At 24.6% G+C, this 19997-nt stretch overlaps 1 protein-coding gene across 1 annotated transcript in view; it reads left to right on the top strand.

The window, feature by feature from the left end:
- Window positions 1-16281: 16281 nt before the first annotated feature.
- Window positions 16282-19997, top strand: part of LOC134838408 (zwei Ig domain protein zig-8) — a 36453-nt gene continuing 32737 nt past the window's right edge. The window contains exons 1-3 of the mRNA XM_063853933.1: window positions 16282-16417; window positions 16561-16745; window positions 18091-18292. Coding sequence (XP_063710003.1) covers window positions 16360-16417; window positions 16561-16745; window positions 18091-18292 — 445 coding nt within the window. The 5' untranslated portion in view covers window positions 16282-16359. The remainder of the gene's footprint in view (window positions 16418-16560; window positions 16746-18090; window positions 18293-19997) is intronic.

The following is a 19997-nucleotide window of genomic DNA, read 5'->3' as shown; positions in this document are numbered from 1 at the left end:
TAACCATTTGGAGCAAGATTTGACAAAATTGGCTTTGACACAGTTTTTGACACAGTTTTTTTTGCTCTTGATTTAGTTTTCAAAACAAAACTATGTCAAAGGAAAAAAATTTTTTCAGTTTCAATTTTTTGGCAGTTTTGAGTTAGAAAATGATTAAAAATGATAAATTAGAGCCCTCTGACAAATTTTTAACCATTTGGAGCAAGATTTGACAAAATTGGCTTTGACACAGTTTTTGACACAGTTTTTTTTGCTCTTGATTTAGTTTTCAAAACAAAACTATGTCAAAGGAAAAAAATTTTTTCAGTTTCAATTTTTTGGCAGTTTTGAGTTAGAAAATGATTAAAAATGATAAATTAGAGCCCTCTGACAAATTTTTATCCATTTGGAGCAAGATTTGACAAAATTGCTTTGACACAGTTTTTGACACAGTTTTTTTTGCTCTTGATTTAGTTTTCAAAACAAAACTATGTCAAAGAAAAAATTTTTTTTCAGTTTCAATTTTTTGGCAGTTTTGAGTTAGAAAATGATTAAAAATGATAAATTAGAGCCCTCTGACAAATTTTTATCCATTTGGAGCAAGATTTGACAAAATTGGCTTTGACACAGTTTTTGACACAGTTTTTTTTGCTCTTGATTTAGTTTTCAAAACAAAACTATGTCAAAGGAAAAAATTTTTTTCAGTTTCAATTTTTTGGCAGTTTTGAGTTAGAAAATGATTAAAAATGATAAATTAGAGCCCTCTGACAAATTTTTATCCATTTGGAGCAAGATTTGACAAAATTGGCTTTGACACAGTTTTTGACACAGTTTTTTTTGCTCTTGATTTAGTTTTCAAAACAAAACTATGTCAAAGAAAAAATTTTTTTTCAGTTTCAATTTTTTGGCAGTTTTGAGTTAAAAAATGATAAATTAGAGCCCTTTGACAAATTTTTATCCATTTGGAGCAAGATTTGACAAAATTGGCTTTGACACAGTTTTTGACACAGTTTTTTTTGCTCTTGATTTAGTTTTCAAAACAAAACTATGTCAAAGGAAAATTTTTTTTTCAGTTTCAATTTTTTGGCAGTTTTGAGTTAGAAAATGATTAAAAATGATAAATTAGAGCCCTCTGACAAATTTTTATCCATTTGGAGCAAGATTTGACAAAATTGGCTTTGACACAGTTTTTGACACAGTTTTTTTTGCTCTTGATTTAGTTTTCAAAACAAAACTATGTCAAAGAAAAAATTTTTTTTTCAGTTTCAATTTTTTGGCAGTTTTGAGTTAGAAAATGATTAAAAATGATAAATTAGAGCCCTCTGACAAATTTTTAACCATTTGGAGCAAGATTTGACAAAATTGGCTTTGACACAGTTTTTGACACAGTTTTTTTTGCTCTTGATTTAGTTTTCAAAACAAAACTATGTCAAAGGAAAAAATTTTTTTCAGTTTCAATTTTTTGGCAGTTTTGAGTTATAAAATGATTAAAAATGATAAATTAGAGCCCTCTGACAATTTTTTATCCATTTGGAGCAAGATAAAATTTTGACACAGTTTTTTTTTTTTGCTCTTGATTTAGTTTTCTTACTATGTCAAAGAAAAAAAATTTTTTTCGGTTTTAATTTTTTTGCAGTTTTGAGTTATAAAATGATTAAAAATGATAAATTAGAGCCTTCTGACAAGTTTTTATCCATTTGGAGCAAGATTTGTGAAAAATGGCTTTGACACAGTTTTTTTTGCTGTTGATTTAGTTTTCAAAACAAAACTATGTCAAAGAAAAAATTTTTTTTCAGTTTCAATTTTTTGGCAGTTTTGAGTTAGAAAATGATTAAAAATGATAAATTAGAGCCCTCTGACAAATTTCTATCCATTTGGCTTTGACACAGTTTTTGACACAGTTTTTTTGCTCTTGATTTAGTTTTCAAAACAAAACTATGTCAAAGAAAAATTTTTTTTCAGTTTCAATTTTTTGGCAGTTTTGAGTTATAAAATGATTAAAAATTAAATTAGAGCCCTTTGACAAATTTTTAATTTGGAAAGAAAATTTTTTGACACAGTTTTTTTGCTCTTGTTTTAGTTTTCAAAACAAAACTATTTTTTAAAAATTTTTGAGAAAAAATGATTAAAAATTTAAATTAGAGCTTGATTTTCCATTTGGAGCAAATTTGTGAAAAATGGCTTTGATTTTTTTTGCTCTTGATTTAGTTTTCAAAACAAAACTTTTTAAAGTTTTGAGTTATTTAAAAATTTCTCTGATAATTTTTTTAATATAATTTCATTAAAAAATAGCATTTTCATAAAATTTATAAAAAATCCAAAATTATAAATAAACTGATTAGATTTAATTTTTAGAACCAGTTTTCAAATTATTTAAACGTTGGTTTATTTCTTTGAAACATCAAGCATAAAAGTTAAAATTATATTAAAAATTGAAATTGAATTAAAATTAAAAAAAAATTTACAACTTAAAAAGATAAAATTATTAAAAATTCATCAAAAAATTGATTTTAAAGATGATTTTTCAAAATTTTTACTTTTGAGAATTTTTTAAAAATATTTTTAATTTCTTAATACATAAAAATTTTATTAATTAATAATTTTATTTACCTTTAATTTTTTTTAATTTTATCTTTAAATTATTTATTTAATAAAAAAAAAAGAATTTAAAAGTAAAAAAATTAAGAATTAAGTATCCCAAAAAGTATTTTTTTAACTCAAAATTATCTGATTTTTTTACCATTTTAATTTCCCATACTTAAAAATCATTCCATATTTCATTCATCTATTGAGGTAATTCAAAATTTTCCGTTCATCAAAAAATAATTTTTCTTAATATAGTAATTTTTCCACAAATTTCTTCTTCAAATAGATTTGACGTAGATAATTAGCATCACAGCATCTATAAACTTATTCACCGTAAGTGATTTGGAAAATTTCTAGAAACTTCATCTCCATCCTCAACGTTAATTACGACGAACGAAAGCAGAAAAAAAACTTTCCTCCAGTTAATCACATTTCCATACGAAACACCATCAATAAATTAACGAGGAAGAATATTAATTAAATACATAATTTATGTAAATGACTTGTACGTATAGTGCTGCCTCTTCCTTTTCCCTTCGCCGTGCGAAATATGGCGCAGAAAATTTTTGCCAATACACGAAATAATTATGATGTCAAATACTGATTTCTCGCCAAAAATACCTCGAAATTTCTCGTACGTACGGAGGTTAAGTTGAAGCAGAATTGTAGAATCATGCTTATTAATTACTTATTCTGTCTCAGTCATGAATACAATTTCCCGTTTTTGGAACGCAACGTGTAAGTTGTAAAAAAAGAACTGCAAAATACATTGTTAACGAGAATCGAATGTTTTATAATTCACCTGAAGCACTACAAACTCGTTCGTTTCCTCACATGGCATCGTTCGATGCTTCAGTTGAACATGTGTGATGATGAAGCTGTTGGAAAATTGAAAAATCACGTGAGAAATGGATTTATGGGAAAATGGAGACGTCTGGTTTTTTGTAAGTTTAATTGAATAAAATTGGTCCATACAAATTTTGTAACGAAATAACTCAAGTTCTGCTTTAAGAATTTTTTTTAGGATTTTTAGAGTGTCAGGCTTAGCTGAAAGAAGGTTTTTGAATAAAAAAAACATTGAAAATAAAAAATGGAAAATAAGAAAATTTCCCAAAAATGGCATGTAATGTTTATTATGCAATCATGCCTCATCGAATTTTTTTTAAATTATTTTAAATTTTTTTTTTTTCGAAAAATAATTATTAATTTTTTTTTTTTGAAAAATTATTTTTAATTTTTTTTCTAAAAATTATTTTTAATTTTTTTTTCTAAAAATAATTTTTAATTTTTTTTTTTCAAAAAATAATTTTTATTTTTTTTTCAAAAAATAATTTTTAATTTTTTTTTAAAAAAATAATTTTTAATTTTTTTTTTGAAAAATTATTTTTAATTTTTAAAAATAATTTTTAATTTTTTTTCTAAAAATAATTTTTAATTTTTCTATTATTTTTTTTTAAATTCTCGCATAGCTTTGGGAAAAATTTGTGCTTCTAAAACAAAGAAAAATTTTTTGATGGGTGAAACGAAATTCACGGGTAACGCTTATTTAATTAATTTTCCTTCGTCATCCAATAAAAGACGTTTTTAAGGAAGTGTCTAAATCAGGTCAAACGAAAAAAAAATCACATAAGAAAAAATTAGCGCAACCCCTTTATTTTTATGCCAAACAACTCATTTAAATTCACTGATTTTTAATTTTCCATAAATTATTATAGTACTTTTTTTTTCATTGTATATTAGCGTGAAACCCTTATTTTTGCACCATCAGCTAAATTATTTGTCGCACACAGCTACTACCATCATCATCTGTGACAGAGAGCGAAAAAAAGGGAATCTCTTAAATATGCAAATGTAAATTTAAAATCAACAATGAAAACACTAATAATAATAAAATTTATACAGAAAAAAATCGGTGTGAACAAACAGAATTGAGTGACGAGTGGATAAACGACGACGACGACGAATGTTTTTTTCCTCGAATAAAATAAAATCTAGATGACAACGACTGAAAAATGCAAGATAATCTGTTTTTATACAGCAGCAGCATCAGCGGACGACCTGCTTTGTTGAAGAAGTGCAAGGCAGAATAAATAATAATAAACACTTTTTATTCGTTGACGTTGTCCTCATTTCAGCAAAGCATAATTTTATTTTTTGGGGAAAAATGTTATTTCAACACCGCATTCGGGGGGTCGATACTCGATACTGTAACTGCCAACACGTAAATTGCCCATCAATCATCATGCCGGCACGCTCTTTTTGTTTTTTTTCGAGCATTTTACGTTTTATTATTCTTCAGGTGTTTAGACAGGCGTCCTTCAACCTCATTACTGACTGGCATTTATTGAACCGTTTTGGGTGACTTACAAAAATTAAACATTGATTTTGTCCTTTTTGCCGTTGAGCTAGTTAGTTGGCGAGTAATTTACTTTGCATTTGCAAAAAAATAACAGAAAAATTATTTGCTTGTTAAAAATCGTGCTTTAACGTTCCCTTCACAAAAGTAAACAATTAAATGTTTGTTCAGAGATATACCGAACAAATCTCGGCAGAGTTATTTTAATGTGGCTGGAAATATTTTTTTCATTTCTCATGCTTTTGTGTTTTTTTTTTCGAGAGCAGGAGAGAAGTAAAAATGTATTTTCTAGGAATGCTTTTTTGTTGAGGTTTTTCTCACAAATTCAACAAAAGGCTTAATTTGAATCGTCATTTCCAAGAATTGCATAGAAAATTAAATAAATACTTTTAAAGGCACCTGTTTCATTTCAGTTTTTTATTGTTATTTATGATTCAGATGAATTATTGTTATTCAATAAAAGTTTTGTTCAGGTGTGGAAATTGAATGCAAATTATGAATGGAAGTCAGGTGAAGACGATTTCTATTTAAATTGATGCTATTTTTTAAAACTTCTAAGTTTTTTTTAAAACTTTTTTTTTTTAATTTTTAAGTTTAAAATTAAATTTCATGAAAAGAGGTTCAGGTTGACAAAATTTTCTCACGATGGCCCAAAATCTAAAAGTCTCTTGATACTTTCTTGCAATTTTTATGCTTTTTCAGAAAAATATACCCTGAAGGCTCTAACTTTTATGACAAATGAGAAAAATTAAAATTTTTTCACGAAAAAAATCTAAAAGTCTCTTTTTCGAACTTAATTTCATGAAAAAAGGTTCAGGTTGACAAAATTTTCTCTCGGTAGCCTAAAATCTAAAAGTTTCTTGATACTTTCTTGCAATTTTTATGCTCTTTCAGAAAAATATACCCTGAAGGCTCTAACTTTTATGACAAATGAGAAAAATTAAAAAAAAATTTTCGAACTTAATTTCATGAAAAAAGGTTCAGGTTGACAAAATTTTCTCACGATAGCCCAAAATCTAAAAGTTTCTTGATACTTTCTTGCAATTTTTATGCTCTTTCAGAAAAATATACCCTGAAGGCTCTAACTTTTATGACAAATGAGAAAAATTAAAAATTTTTTTTCGAACTTAATTTCATGAAAAAAGGTTCATGTTGACAAAATTTTCTCACGATGGCCCAAAATCTAAAAGTTTCTTGATACTTTCTTGCAATTTTTATGCTCTTTCAGAAAAATATACCCTGAAGGCTCTAACTTTTATGACAAATGAGAAAAATTAAATTTTTTTTTTCGAACTTAATTTCATGAAAAAAGGTTCAGGTTGACAAAATTTTCTCACGATGGCCCAAAATCTAAAAGTTTCTTGATACTTTCTTGCAATTTTTATGCTCTTTCAGAAAAATATACCCTGAAGGCTCTAACTTTTATGACAAATGAGAAAAATTAAATTTTTTTTTTCGAACTTAATTTCATGAAAAAAGGTTCAGGTTGACAAAATTTTCTCACGATAGCCCAAAATCTAAAAGTTTCTTGATACTTTCTTGCAATTTTTATGCTCTTTCAGAAAAATATACCCTGAAGGCTCTAACTTTTATGACAAATGAGAAAAATTAAATTTTTTTTTCGAACTTAATTTCATGAAAAAAGGTTCAGGTTGACAAAAATTTCTCACGATAGCCCAAAATCTAAAAGTTTCTTGATACTTTCTTGCAATTTTTATGCTTTTTCAGAAAAATTTAGTTAAATTTTTTGCCCTGACCAAAAATTCCTCGAGCCACATCTCTTTACATATCAAAATCAGACAAAAAAATGCAAAGCTTCTTACGATTATTTTTAGATATAAAACGCTTATAGTAACAATAAAAAAATAAGTAGCTGGTACCTGTAATTATATTCATTGTCCCAAAATAACAAAAAACATAAAAATAAACAAACAAACTGCGACAATCTCGAGAATATTTAATAATAGAATCAAGCCGCGTCTTCATCTTTCTTTCACGCTTCAAAAAACTTTTCACAAATTCCTCATTTAATCATAAAACAAAACCTTAAAATAATGGTAATTAACTAAGAAAGTACTTACTTTTACTTTTTTATGTTTTTCTTCAGTACGAACGACAATGACAAAGCAACACCGACGAAAATAGCCTTGCTGTCAAACAAAAACAGTTATTTTGCATGTTTAATGTTGTTTGTCGTGGCTTAGATTGCGTGGTAATTAATTTATAAATTTCTCTTTCGATGTTTTTTCGCAAAACATTGAATCTCGGACCAATAAACAAAATTAAAATATTTCTCGGTCTGTACAAAAAATAAAGCCTATGACGACTTATGTACATAAAAATTAACTACGACAACAATAAAAAGTTCCTTTTTTTGATTGAGTGGCTTCCGAGAAAATTTTTGTCTGTTTTTAAAGCTACTTGTTCATTAATCTATTTCAGCTGAAAAATTGATGAAGAATCTGTTGTCAGGACGGCAAACTTTTTCTTGTTCTTATCTTTCAGGGGAAAAAACATAATTAAAAATCACAATAAAGCCGTAAGAAAAGTACGACGAAGAACATCATCAACATACAATTTGCATTCATAATTAAATACAAATTTAATGTTCAACACGGCGACGAAAAATTTTTATTTTTCTCGTCCTTCAATTGCTTTTAATGAGATTTTATCAAAATATAAATAAAAAAAAAAGTAACAAAGCCTCTTATTCGCATCTCGCGACATCCATCCGTCAGTTGCATTTAAAAGTAATCTTACCTTTTTTTTTTGCTTCTTCTTTGTTTCGCATTAACCGAGACTGAGCGAAGATAAAGATGAGCAACAAAAAAGTCATTTCCATAAAATTATCATATCACGTGTCTTTTCAAGGTAAAATTCTTCACAAAAATAATTCAAAGCGCGGAAAAACGGGTGAAATGTCTCAAGGAAAATTTTTGTTTATTTTTTCATGAGTTAAAAAAGTGCCAGTCAGAGACAGAATCGACGAAAAAAAGACTAATTTTTGGGGTAACTCAAGTTTTGGCGGAACATATGGATAAGTGGTTAAAAAAAATGCGATGAAGGGAAAACAACAACTAATTTTTTATGTTTTGTTTTTTAACGAAAAATATTTTCGTCTCATGATCATGCTTATCACGGTAGTAACTTAGATTTGTGTGAGTCGTTTTTTTTTCTTTCTTTTTTCATGTCTTTCGGGTATGAAGGTACCACGCAGTAAAAAAAAGTTTTGTTTGTAGTTGATTAGAAAGAGAGACAAGCAAAGAAAAAATTGGGTACAGGAAGAAAATTGAAAAAATAAACAAAAAATGAGAGAAGGACAAAAACATGTTTGGATTTTTTTTTTCTTTAAATGTTGTGATCTTGTTATTTTTATGAAGGAAGTAAAATAAAAAGTTGAAGGCCATCGATTGAATTTTTATTTAATAACATTAAAAGTTTTCGGGGTGAATAATATTTTTTTTAGGTAAATAGTGACTTGATTTAGAACTTTTTGTCATCTAAAATAGGTCAATTTTTATTTTTATTTTATTTATATTTTGCCTTTAACTATTATTAAAGACAAAAAATATTTTTTAAAAATATTTGTTATTTTTTTTATTTTTATTTTGTAAAATTGAATAAAAATTTATTTAATTAATTATTAATTGATTTATTTTAATGAATTTTATAAAATAAATTTTTAAACAAATATTTATTTATTTTAAGTTTATTTTACCTACCAAGAAAATTACTTTTCATTATTTTTTTTATTAATTTTTTTTATAAAAAATTTATAATTTTCATATATTTTTTATTATAAATATTTTTTTTTAATTTTTATTTTTTTTTTTAAATTAATTTCTTTTTAAAATTTATTTTTTTTTAATTTTTCTTTTTCTTTAAAATCTTTTAATTAATTAAAAATATTAAAATAAAATAAATAAATAAAATAAAAAAAAATTAAAATAAAAATTTTATTGTTACCTAATTAAAAAAAGTAAAATTAAAAAAAAAATATTATTCAATTTTTCATAAAAAAAAATTAAAAATTTTAATTAAACAATTTTCACTTTTTAAAGTCAAATGAACTTTTATAACCTTTTTTTTTCTCATACTCAAAGAAAAATAAAATCATCATGCATAAAGAAATAATTTTATTTAACAGACAATTCAAGCCGACAATTCCCGGCTCTGCGACAAAGCATTCACTTAATTAGCTAAAGTTTTTTTTTTAGAATAAAATGAGAATAAAACCCTTCTAACAGCCATAAAAAATTATCTAAAACTAGATAGAAAATGTTTGTCACACAATGAAAAGAGTCCCCTCGAGACATGGCATCATTTCATTAAACAAAAAACACAAAAAAAAGCTCATTCATTCGTCGTTTATGTGCATATATGATTATCATTAAATGCTTTAACCACGATATTTTATTCAAGAGCAATGTGTGTTTTTCTTTACTTTAACAAACATTTAACAATCCCATTAATTCAGAGCAAAGTCCCACTTGACGCTTTGTCTTCGTCGTCAACTTCAGCTTTTTTTCCTTTTAAAAGGCGAAATAATGGAAAAAAATTGTAAAAAATGTAAAAAGTAAATTTTTTTAAAGCGTAACACAAACAAAATAACTCAACTCAACTCTACTCGTCACGGATTCCAGAGGAAAAAAGGATGTGGTAAATTCAAAGTAAATATATTAAAACAAACATCATGCACAAACAACTTTCGGATGGCGATGTAATAATAATAGTTTTCCCACAAAAGTAAAAAAAAATGTTTAACGTGTAATTGTGTACAAACAAAATGGATAGAATATAAATGTATAATTTCTTTTTAATGCATTTCAAATAATTTTTCAACAACATTTTTCTTCAAGTCCTTTTATTGTGCAAATGTTGACTGAAATAACAATTTAATTTTTTTCAAATTATGAAAATTCATGAAATTCAAAAAAAAATGATATTTTAATAAGCTAAGAAATATTTAATAATATTTGTCACAAAATTTTTAACTTGGAAAAAAAATCAATAAAATTTAAAAAAAAATCTAAAAATTAAAAAAATGAAGAAAAAATTAAAATGAAAATAAAATAAATAAATATAAATTTTTAAATAAAGAATTCGAAAAAACATAAAAATTCATCAAACATTAAAAAAAATAATTAAATTTAGAAAATAGAAAAACTAATATTAAAAAAAAATAATTTTTTTTAAATATTAAAATGAAAAACATGAAAACATAAAATTATTTCGAAAATAAAGACAAGTTTCAGCAAAAAGATTACCAAAAAATTATGAAAATTCAAGAAAAAAATATCTGAAAATTTTTTAGAAGATTAATGAAAACTAAAAAAAATAAAGCTCAGATAAATTTTCTTAAAAAATTAATAAAATGCCATTTTTTAAATAAAAAAAAAAATTAGTGATAAGTTGAAAAACTCAAGAGAATTCTAAAAAATTAAAAAAATTAAAAAATCATTAAATTTAGAAAATATTAAAATATATTTGGAAAAAAAATTTAAATAAAAATAAAATAATAAATATTAATAAATTAATAAAATTTAATGATAAAAAAATAAAAGAAAAAATGTTCTTAAAAAAATTAAATTTAGCGAAAATTTACAAAATCTTTTACATTTTAGCAGTACCTAATAGAATTACCAAAATCTATGAAAATTCGAAAAAAAATTTGAAAACTTAGCTAAATTTCAGAAAACTCAAAGAAAATCCAGAAAAATAATGAAAATTATTTTAAAAGACTTGAAAATTGTAAATGCAACTAAAATTTTTAATTAAAAAAAATCACAAAGCTACTTCTAAATTTAATTAAAATGCGGTTACATCTAAATTCTTCCTTTCTTTCTGCTACGAGTCGGTTTTGTTTGTCGGTCGTACGTGCTCGTAAATAGCTTTCAAAGCACTCACTTATACAAATATCAGGCACTTGGCGTGGGAGACGGAGAGAAAAAAAAGACGGAATAATAAATGGTAAGTTTACAGAAAATTATTATAATAAACGGGTTAAGGTTCGTTTCGTTTTTGCGCCCCCTCTTCGCCACAGTGGAAGCACAAATAATGATATGTAAGCAAATAGTGAAGGCATTGAAAGTGCAGATGAAATAAATGTTTTCATCGTGCAAATGCCAGAGAGCAGAAAAAAATGAAAGAATTGGAATGAAGACGAATAAAAAGATTTCCCAAAAGTATTTTTAATTTTTTTTTTCGTGCACAGAGCGTGTGTTGTGTGTGACACACTCGTTCGCATCGTTATAAACTTTTGATGTCTCGTATGGCTGAACAACTCCAGAGGAGTATAGTGAACTTTTATTGTACTTTGTATATGTACCGAGCAACCACACACATTGTTTGCTAAGCTGATTCTTCGCTCTTATTTCCACCTTTTCAATTTTTTTCGTCTTTTTTCTCTGCTCAAGCATAGTTTTTGTTGTTGGAAGTCGTTGGCTGTCGTTCCGTGTTTGTTTAAATTTCAAATGTAAGATAAAGTTGTGAATATAAAGAAGACGAACGTAGCCAGGCACGACAAATGGATAGAAAAAACGAAAAGAAAATAAATAAAAAAAAATAAACAGGAATGTATTATTATTAAAGAAATGGGTCAATAGAATAATCATCTCACTTTTGCCATTTCTCCATCCGTATCGCTGGAATATCTTGTTGTTGGGAAATAAATAAATGTGTCTGCATGGAAGAAGAAAAAACTTGAAGTTCGTCTAAGAATTTTTGCATTGTTTGCTAAAATGTTTCAAAAACTTTATATTTCCTTTTTTAAAAAGTTTCTTCGAAGAGGAAGAAACTCGTTTCCGGGACAGTTTGTCTTGATGTTCATTTCCCAATTCTGTTCGTTCCTCCTCCTCCTGCTCCGCTTCTTGTTGTTTTTATTGTTTGTTGATATCACATCAGCCAGCCATGGAAAAATATATAAATAAATTACGAGTGGCTCACAAGGGTAAAGAATTAACGTCTGTGACATGGAAAATTTCGTGTTGTGTTTTCGTGGAATTACCTCGAGTCATTCACTTTTTTATAAGTGGGCATTTCCTGTTTGTGACATTGATCGATTTTAATTAGTTAATTAATTTGTCAAAGGAGGCCTTTGAGAGTTTTTCGCTGCCTTATCGTCTGTTTGTGGTTCTTTTGTTACCAAGCAATAAAAAGTAATCAGGAAAATTCCTTCATTATTGGTAATTTTAATATTTTCTATTTTTGTTTCCTTATTTGAAAAATATTAAGATTTCGATTATTTGAAATTTTCCATAATTGAGCATCAAAAATTAAATTTTAAGTTTTTTTAATACTAACACATTTAAATATTTTCAAAAATTTTTAATTTATAATTTTTATTTCTAAATTTTGTACCCAAGAATTGTTTGTCTCGCAGCTGCACATATTTTGCTTATTTTACATTTACAAAATTTGTAAAAATTTTATTAAAAAAATATTTCTCTTAAAAAATTTTATTTTAATTTTTAAATTATTAAAATTCGTAAAAAAATAATTTTTAGCACGAAACAGAATTCAAAAAAAAAAATTCATAAAAATTTTATAATGATGGATTAAATTAATTTAGACAAAAAAATATTTACCTACTAATTTCAATTTGTAAAAACTACAAGATTTTTAAATATTAATATTTTAATTTATTTATATTTATTTATTATATATTTATATTTAAATTATATTTTTTTTTTAATTTTTTTTATTTAACTTTATGTTTAAATAAATTATGAATTAAATTTATTTAAAATATATTTTTTTTGTTATTAAAATGTTTTTACAATTTTCTATTATTTAAATTAATCATAATTTTAATATTTATTTTTTTTTTAAATATTTAAATAAAATTAATAAAATTTATAAAAAATAATAATATAATAAATTTTTAATTTCTGAAGTTTTTACAAAAATAAATACAAAAATTGAATATTTCAATAATTTTTAATATTTTTTTTTTATTTTGGTAAATATTTTTTACAAAAAATAATTACATAAAGCAAAATATAAAATTTGTGTTAATTTTATTATTTTTTTAATTCTCGAAAATTATTTTTATATCAATATCAATTTTATAAAAAAAAATATAATTGCTAAATTAAACATTTTCAAACGTGTCTGAGCCTCGAGCAATTAATTAATTAACAATCCACCGTACAAATCAATACAAAATCCCAAATTAGCCAAAAACCTGATGTCAAAACATTTAAAGCTAATCAGTGTCAAAAATATTTCCAACATCAGATAAACAGTCCATTAAATTCAGCAGACAGACGAAACAGGAAAACATGACAAAATGACACCAGTTGTTCCTCATCCCATCAAATCCCTGGCAAAATACAATAAAATAATTTTGAAAAGACACAAATTTTCGGGGAAAAAACAGATTTTTTTTTTGTTGGCACACGTGCTGGTATTCAAATAAGGCAGTGAAATGCACAACAATATTACAAAATACCTCTATTAAATCGTTTCTAGAGCAAATCCTCAAAAAAATTTCCCAAATCTGCATACATACATAACAATATAATAAGGCTTCTTCTACTCGCAAGAGATACAAAAGTCATGAATGTGGTTTTCTCTCGTTTTATTTTTGTATCTATACCTACAGAGGAAAAAGCGGTAGATATTTAAATCCAAATGTATCTCTATGGGCACGCAAAAAATAAAAATAAAAGTTTACTCGATTTTTTGTGTGCCTTTCTTCGTAACTCGCATTATTTTATGCCATTATGCCTTTTGTGTGGCAAGCTAATGCCAGGCGGCGTGTGTGTGTAGTTACTTGAAATAAGTGATTCGTTTGCAATTTCCGCAACACCTCGAAATACAAGACACATCAAAGGGTGCACTGCCAATATTGTACCGAATGGATGGTAATGGTCCCATTATTGTGGTGATGTTGCTACTTCGTCGTATCATTGCGAGTGGCTGCGAGATAAGCAATTTTGTATATTATTATTATGATGATGATTATATGAGATTCGTTTCGAGGGTGTTGAAAAAAATAAAAGAAAACGGAATTGAATTGTCTTCAGGTACTTCCTTTATTTACACTTTCGAAACCGCCATGAAAATGTTTTTTTTTGCAGCAGCAAGTAAAAGGTGAGAAAACGGATGAATTTTGTATGAATGATTGTTTAAGCGGAAATCACTCTTTTTTTTCTTTACTGGTTGAACTGTTCGCGGAATTTAAGTTCTGCTCTGATTCCGTCGCCACAATGAGAAATTGCAGAGTCTTTGATTGCCTTCACGCCTTTTTTGTTCTAATCAATAATTTAAATTTCTTGTAAACGTCTTTGGCGAATAAACAACCACGAGAGGAAAAAAGAAACCGTACATGCAGAAGGAGTCTTTTAAGTGTTGTGAAAAATTTGTGTCTCGCAGTTTTTTTGTATTTAAAAAAATTGAGAATTTATTTATTTTATTTTTTTTTTTTGCAAGAAATATTTTTTTTAAATCAAATATTTAAAATAAATTTTTATTTAAAATATATATTTTTTTTAATTTTAAGTTAATTTTAGAATAACTTTTTTTACCACTATTAATATAAATATTTAGTTTAATTTAATAATTAAATTAAATTAAATAATCATTATTAAATTTAAAAAAAAAAATTTACGAATTTGATTTTTTTAACCATTTCTTAATATATTTTTTTAAATTAATAAATAAATAATTAATTAATTTTAGTAATGAATTATATTTTTTTTTAACTTTTTTTGAAACAAATATTATTTTTTATGAAAGACTTAAAATAAATTTCAATTTTTATTTAAATACTGTTAAGTTGATTTATTATTTAAAAATGAAATTTTAAATTTTTATATATTTTTTTTATTTTTTAATAATTTTTTTTATTAATTTTTTATTTTTAACATTTTTGAACTTTTTTTTTTATCTAAATTAATTATATAAATTTTTTTATTGAAAAATAATTTTTTTTTAATTTTTAGAAAAATAATGATAATTTATTTTTTTTGTAGGTAGGTATTTATTATTATTTTTTTTTAATAATAAAAAATTAGTCAAATAATATTTTTTTTTAATTTAAAATAAACAAAAATAAATTTTTAATTAATTAAATTTTTAATAAATTTTTAATTTATTTTTTTTAATTTTTATTACTTTAGAAAATTTAATTTTAAAGATTTTAATTTTGTTTAAAGAAAAATTTCAGAAAAAAATGAATTTCTTTAATATTTTTGCCAAAAAAAAAATCAATTTTAACAAAAATAATATTTCTAAACTTTAGTCTCATATTTTTATTAAACTTTTCATTACCATAATTCTCACAGTAAAAATTAATAATTTTCCTAAAAGCATTAAAATTCATAAAAAATACTCCCTCGTGAGCAAATACGATTTTTCGCTACTTAATCAGAACATTCTACAAAAAAAAAATATGAATGAAATTCCATCAAAACGAGCGCCGACTGTACCATGTGCGAGCGGCGTGCATGTACATCTTGCTTGACAAACGAAACACCGAACATAACATAATCCAAACAAAAACACGTTGATGCAAAAAAAGATAGTAACCGATAGCAACCAAAAACTCCGCTCGAGCTGGGGAAAAATTTTCGTCGTCTCCTTTTTCGGGTTACACACTACTACGAAAGGAAAGCGGAAGCGCATGTACCAAAGTTTTTGTGTTTGCTACGAAGGGGAAATTTTACCGTAGTTCGCCGAGAAAAATTGCTTGCTAAAGTAGTTGAGCAATAATGTGCTTTGCGTGTGTATCGCGATCCGAAAACTTGACGCTCGCAATTCTTTTTAGTCTCGTGTCTCGAAAAATAATAAAATAAAAAAAAAATTGAAAAAAAAATTTCGTCGTAACAACATATCGGGAGTGTTGTAGTGAAACAAGAGAAAAAAAAAGAAATTTAAATTAATTTTCTGAAAAAAAAAATAAATATCGGATAAAAAATGAGAATTTATAAACAAGATCGTTCAGCCAAATAATTTATGAGTCTATTGCTCAGGATTAATGGATTGTACATTTGAATTGAAGCTGCAGTAGGTCAGTTACATCATGAATTGAGGAATTGGTACAGAAAATAAATAAAAAGATGTGTCATTATTGATGGTGTTCGGTTGCTGGATTCAATTCAATTCAATCTAGAAAATGTGCGTTTTTACGAAAAAATAATAAAATACAACAAAAAATAACGAAAGAAAGGGTAACGAAAAGCGAAGAAGCAATAAAATATATTTTTTTGTGAAAATTTGAGAGAAAGTAATAAAATGTATACAAGAAATAATAAAACTACGCAAGAAGCGTTACACAAGTTGTAATAATGATAAAGTAATAAAATAGAATGCCAATAAATTTTGAGCAATTGTTCTAAACACAAATAAATTAAAGCGAAGAATTTAAAATTGGCGAATAAATTTTTGTGTGAGAAAAAAAAAAGAAAATTAAAGTGCAGATAAATTACAGATTAATGTACAAAATGGCGACACATTTAATGACACTGTTGCTTTTTATACTTTACTACACAGGTAAGAAGATGACCGGAATTCGTGCGACAAAAAAAAAAGAAGTCAGGTGTTGTTCGCACCTTTCGTGTCTGTGTCTGTAACAAAGCGATAAAAAGAACCTTTTTTTTCTTCTTCTCATTTTTTTCTTTCGCACACAACTGCAGAAGCCTACTCAGGTTCGAAAGAATTTAACACAGAATTTCTGCATGACTGGCCAACGCAACCGTCAACGCTAAACGGGCCCTATTTCGATGTGTCAGGCATGCCTGCCAATGTTACAGGTTTAGTAGGAAAAACAGTGTACTTAGTGTGTAAAGTGAAAAATTTGGGCAACCGCACAGTGTCTTGGGTAAGCAAAAAAAAACCTGCCGACTCTAATGATTTACTAACACAAACAAACAAAAAATAAACATTAATAAAAGGCAAGTGCAATTTTGGAAAATTTTTCACATTTCATCGAAAAAAAAAATTTTTTTTTGAGAAAAATTAAAGAAAATGCTCAAATAATAGTTTATATTGTCAAAAACATACAAAAATTGACTTAAAAAAAATTTTTATAAAATTCAATCAGATTTAGAATTTTTTAAAAATTAATTTGATATTTTATACGAAAAAATTTAATAGAAAATTTTTAAATTTAATCTTTAAAAAACCTTTTGAAGTTAAGCTTGAAATAAAACTGAATAACTGAATAAAAATTAAAATTAATTTTGGCTTTGAGTGTTAAGAAAAATAAAATTAAAAAAAAATATGTTTTGACTTTTTGAACATTTTTGGGGAAAAATATTTTTTTAAATTAATTAAATAAAAAATAAATTAAATTAAATTAATTAATTAATAAAAATTAAATAAATGATTTTTTTTTATTAATAAAATATTTGCAAAATATATTTGTAACTTATTTAAGCTTAAGTCAAAAATAATTTTTTTCTTACAACATTTTTCAATCTAAAAAAAGATTTAGGTCAAAAAAATAAATTTTTATTTGATAAAAATTGTTGAAGATTCAAGAAAAAATTAAATAAAAAATTATTTTTTTTTTTGAAAAAAAGTATATTTTTGTAAAATTAATTTAAATTAATGAAAAAAATAAATTATATTTTTTAAAAATAAATTATTTCTGACAATAATTTTCATATATAAATTCAAAAATTAAATAAATTTCAAATATTAAAAAAATTTTAATTTTAATTTATAAAAAATTATTATAAACTAAATAAAATTTAAAAAAATTATTTAAAATGTTTAAAAATTTAAAATTAATTAATAAATTTAGAACAATTGATGAATTTAAAAATAAATTTTAAACAAAAAGAAATAATTTTTTTTTAATTTTTGTTAAATTATTGATAAAAAATATTTTTTTAAAACATAAAAAAAATATTTTATTAGAAAATATAAAAATATTTTCTTCTTTTATTAATATTTAATATTTCAAGGTCCAAAATAATGTGAAAAATTTTTAAAAATTGTATTTGCCTAACAAACAAAAGAAAAAAAAGTGTAAGCAAACAAAGGAGGGTCTTGCAAGTCGTCCTGTGTCTCTCTCTTGATAAATGTTTGCTTACAATTATACAAAATTTGCAGTGTCATCTAATCTGACACGAAATACACTCACCCGAAAACCACGTCGCCATCCATTAAAATATCTGATGATGATATTATTACCTTCTCTCTCTGTGTTATTTACTTAGGTCCGGCACAGGGACATTCATTTGTTAACTGTGGGCCGGTACACGTACACGTCAGACCAACGATTCGAGGCAATGCATTCGCCCCACACGGAAGAATGGACATTGCGAATACGGAATGCCCAGAAACGGGATACCGGCATTTACGAATGTCAAATTTCAACGACGCCGCCAATTGGTCAGCCCGCATATTTGTCTGTTGTTGGTACGTTTTCTCTCAAAAAAATATTATTTTCTTCTAAAAGTGGTCAAGACAGATAATAATAGAAGAGTCTCGCACTAACATGCAACGATCAAGACAAAACACACAAAAAATGAGATAAATAATATTTGAAACGAAGACGAAAACGAAAGATATGTGACTCAATTTTATGGGATTTTAAATGGATTGAGTGTAGTTTTGGCTCACGTGTTTGCCACAAAATTTCTGTTTTTCCTTCGTTTGTTCGTAATTTGTCATTTAGACAGTTTATTGTGTGTGTGTTTGCGTTTTTGGAGAAATGTGTGATTGTCGTCCATCTCAATCTTCTTTTCGGAGAGATTTGGACAGAAATTTATAACATTTGTGATTTTATTTTATGGAGAATTAGTGCAAAGAGTATTTTTTGACTAAACCAGTCATGCATTACTATTTTATGTGTTGCGGAGTTATTTTTGCAAGAACTACGATATAACATCTGCTCAAGTGATCTTCTTCTACTTTCATTTAAATTTTGACATTTTTCATGTTTTTGAGAATATTTGTATGAATACTTGAACCATAAATTTAATTTCACTTCGTTTGCTGAGTTATTTATTATATTTTTAAAGTCTTTTATTTTTTTAGACTTTTTTCATATATTTTATTTTATTTTTTTAATAAACTGAAAATAATGAAAAAAAAAAAACCAATTAAAAATTTATATTTTTAAGAATTTAAATGCTAAAGAGTATAAAAATCCTTAATATCTAAGTTATATTTTATTTTCTTAAATATTTTTTATGTAATATTAATCAATTTAATAAAAAAAATTATGAAATTATTTCAAAAAAAAAAATAAATAAATAAATAAAAAAAATAAATTAATTAAAAAAAGATTTATTTTTTATTTAACGATATTATTTTTTGTATTTTTTTTTTTTTCATTTTTATTTATTTATTTTTATTTTTAATTTTTTTAAAATAATTTTTCTTATACCTTAATTAATAATTAATGATTAATAAATTTTTTTAAAAATTTAATTAAAATTATTTTATTTAAAATTTTTTTTTCAGTATTGTATAAAGTTTCAAAAAAATTTAACGAATTTACATAATTTAAAAAAATTACTGAATTTTTGTTAAAAAATTTTTGATAAAATTTATTCTTATTTTGAAACAATTTTTAATTTATTTTTTCATTAAATTTTTATTTTAAAACTTAAAAAAATAAAAATAACTCAGAAGATTTATTAAAACTTTTTAGCATTCAAATTTTTAAAACTTTGAATTTTTAATTAATTTTTCATTTTTTTAGAATATTTTCTGATTAATCAAATTTTATTAATTAAAAAAATTGAAAAATAAAAAAAAATTGATAAAATTAATTAATAATGAAAATTAGGTCAAGGTCAAATATTGTCCTTGAACATTAATTTGTATTTTTATATCCCAATATTTTATTGTTTTATTGAGTCTTTCCTCTTTTTTTTATGAATAAATTTGATCGTAAATGACTTTTTATTGCTTTATGATGATTTGAAAGGAGTAACACTCCTTTCGGCTATTTAAGGATTTTTTTTCTAATATTTTTATGCATAATTTTCCTCAAGATATTTTTTTTCTTTAGAATAATCAAAAATTCGATTTAAACTTTTTTCCTTTGTTCATTTGCACCTTTAACACTTTTTTTTTGTTATTTTCAAAACGAAACGAACTTCTCAAAAGGTTA

Source organism: Culicoides brevitarsis, chromosome 1 (assembly GCF_036172545.1).
Source record: "Culicoides brevitarsis isolate CSIRO-B50_1 chromosome 1, AGI_CSIRO_Cbre_v1, whole genome shotgun sequence".
NCBI classification, from domain to species: Eukaryota; Metazoa; Arthropoda; class Insecta; order Diptera; family Ceratopogonidae; genus Culicoides; species Culicoides brevitarsis.
Note: the sequence above shows the minus strand (reverse complement) of the source record. Positions and strands in the feature narration are given on the sequence as shown.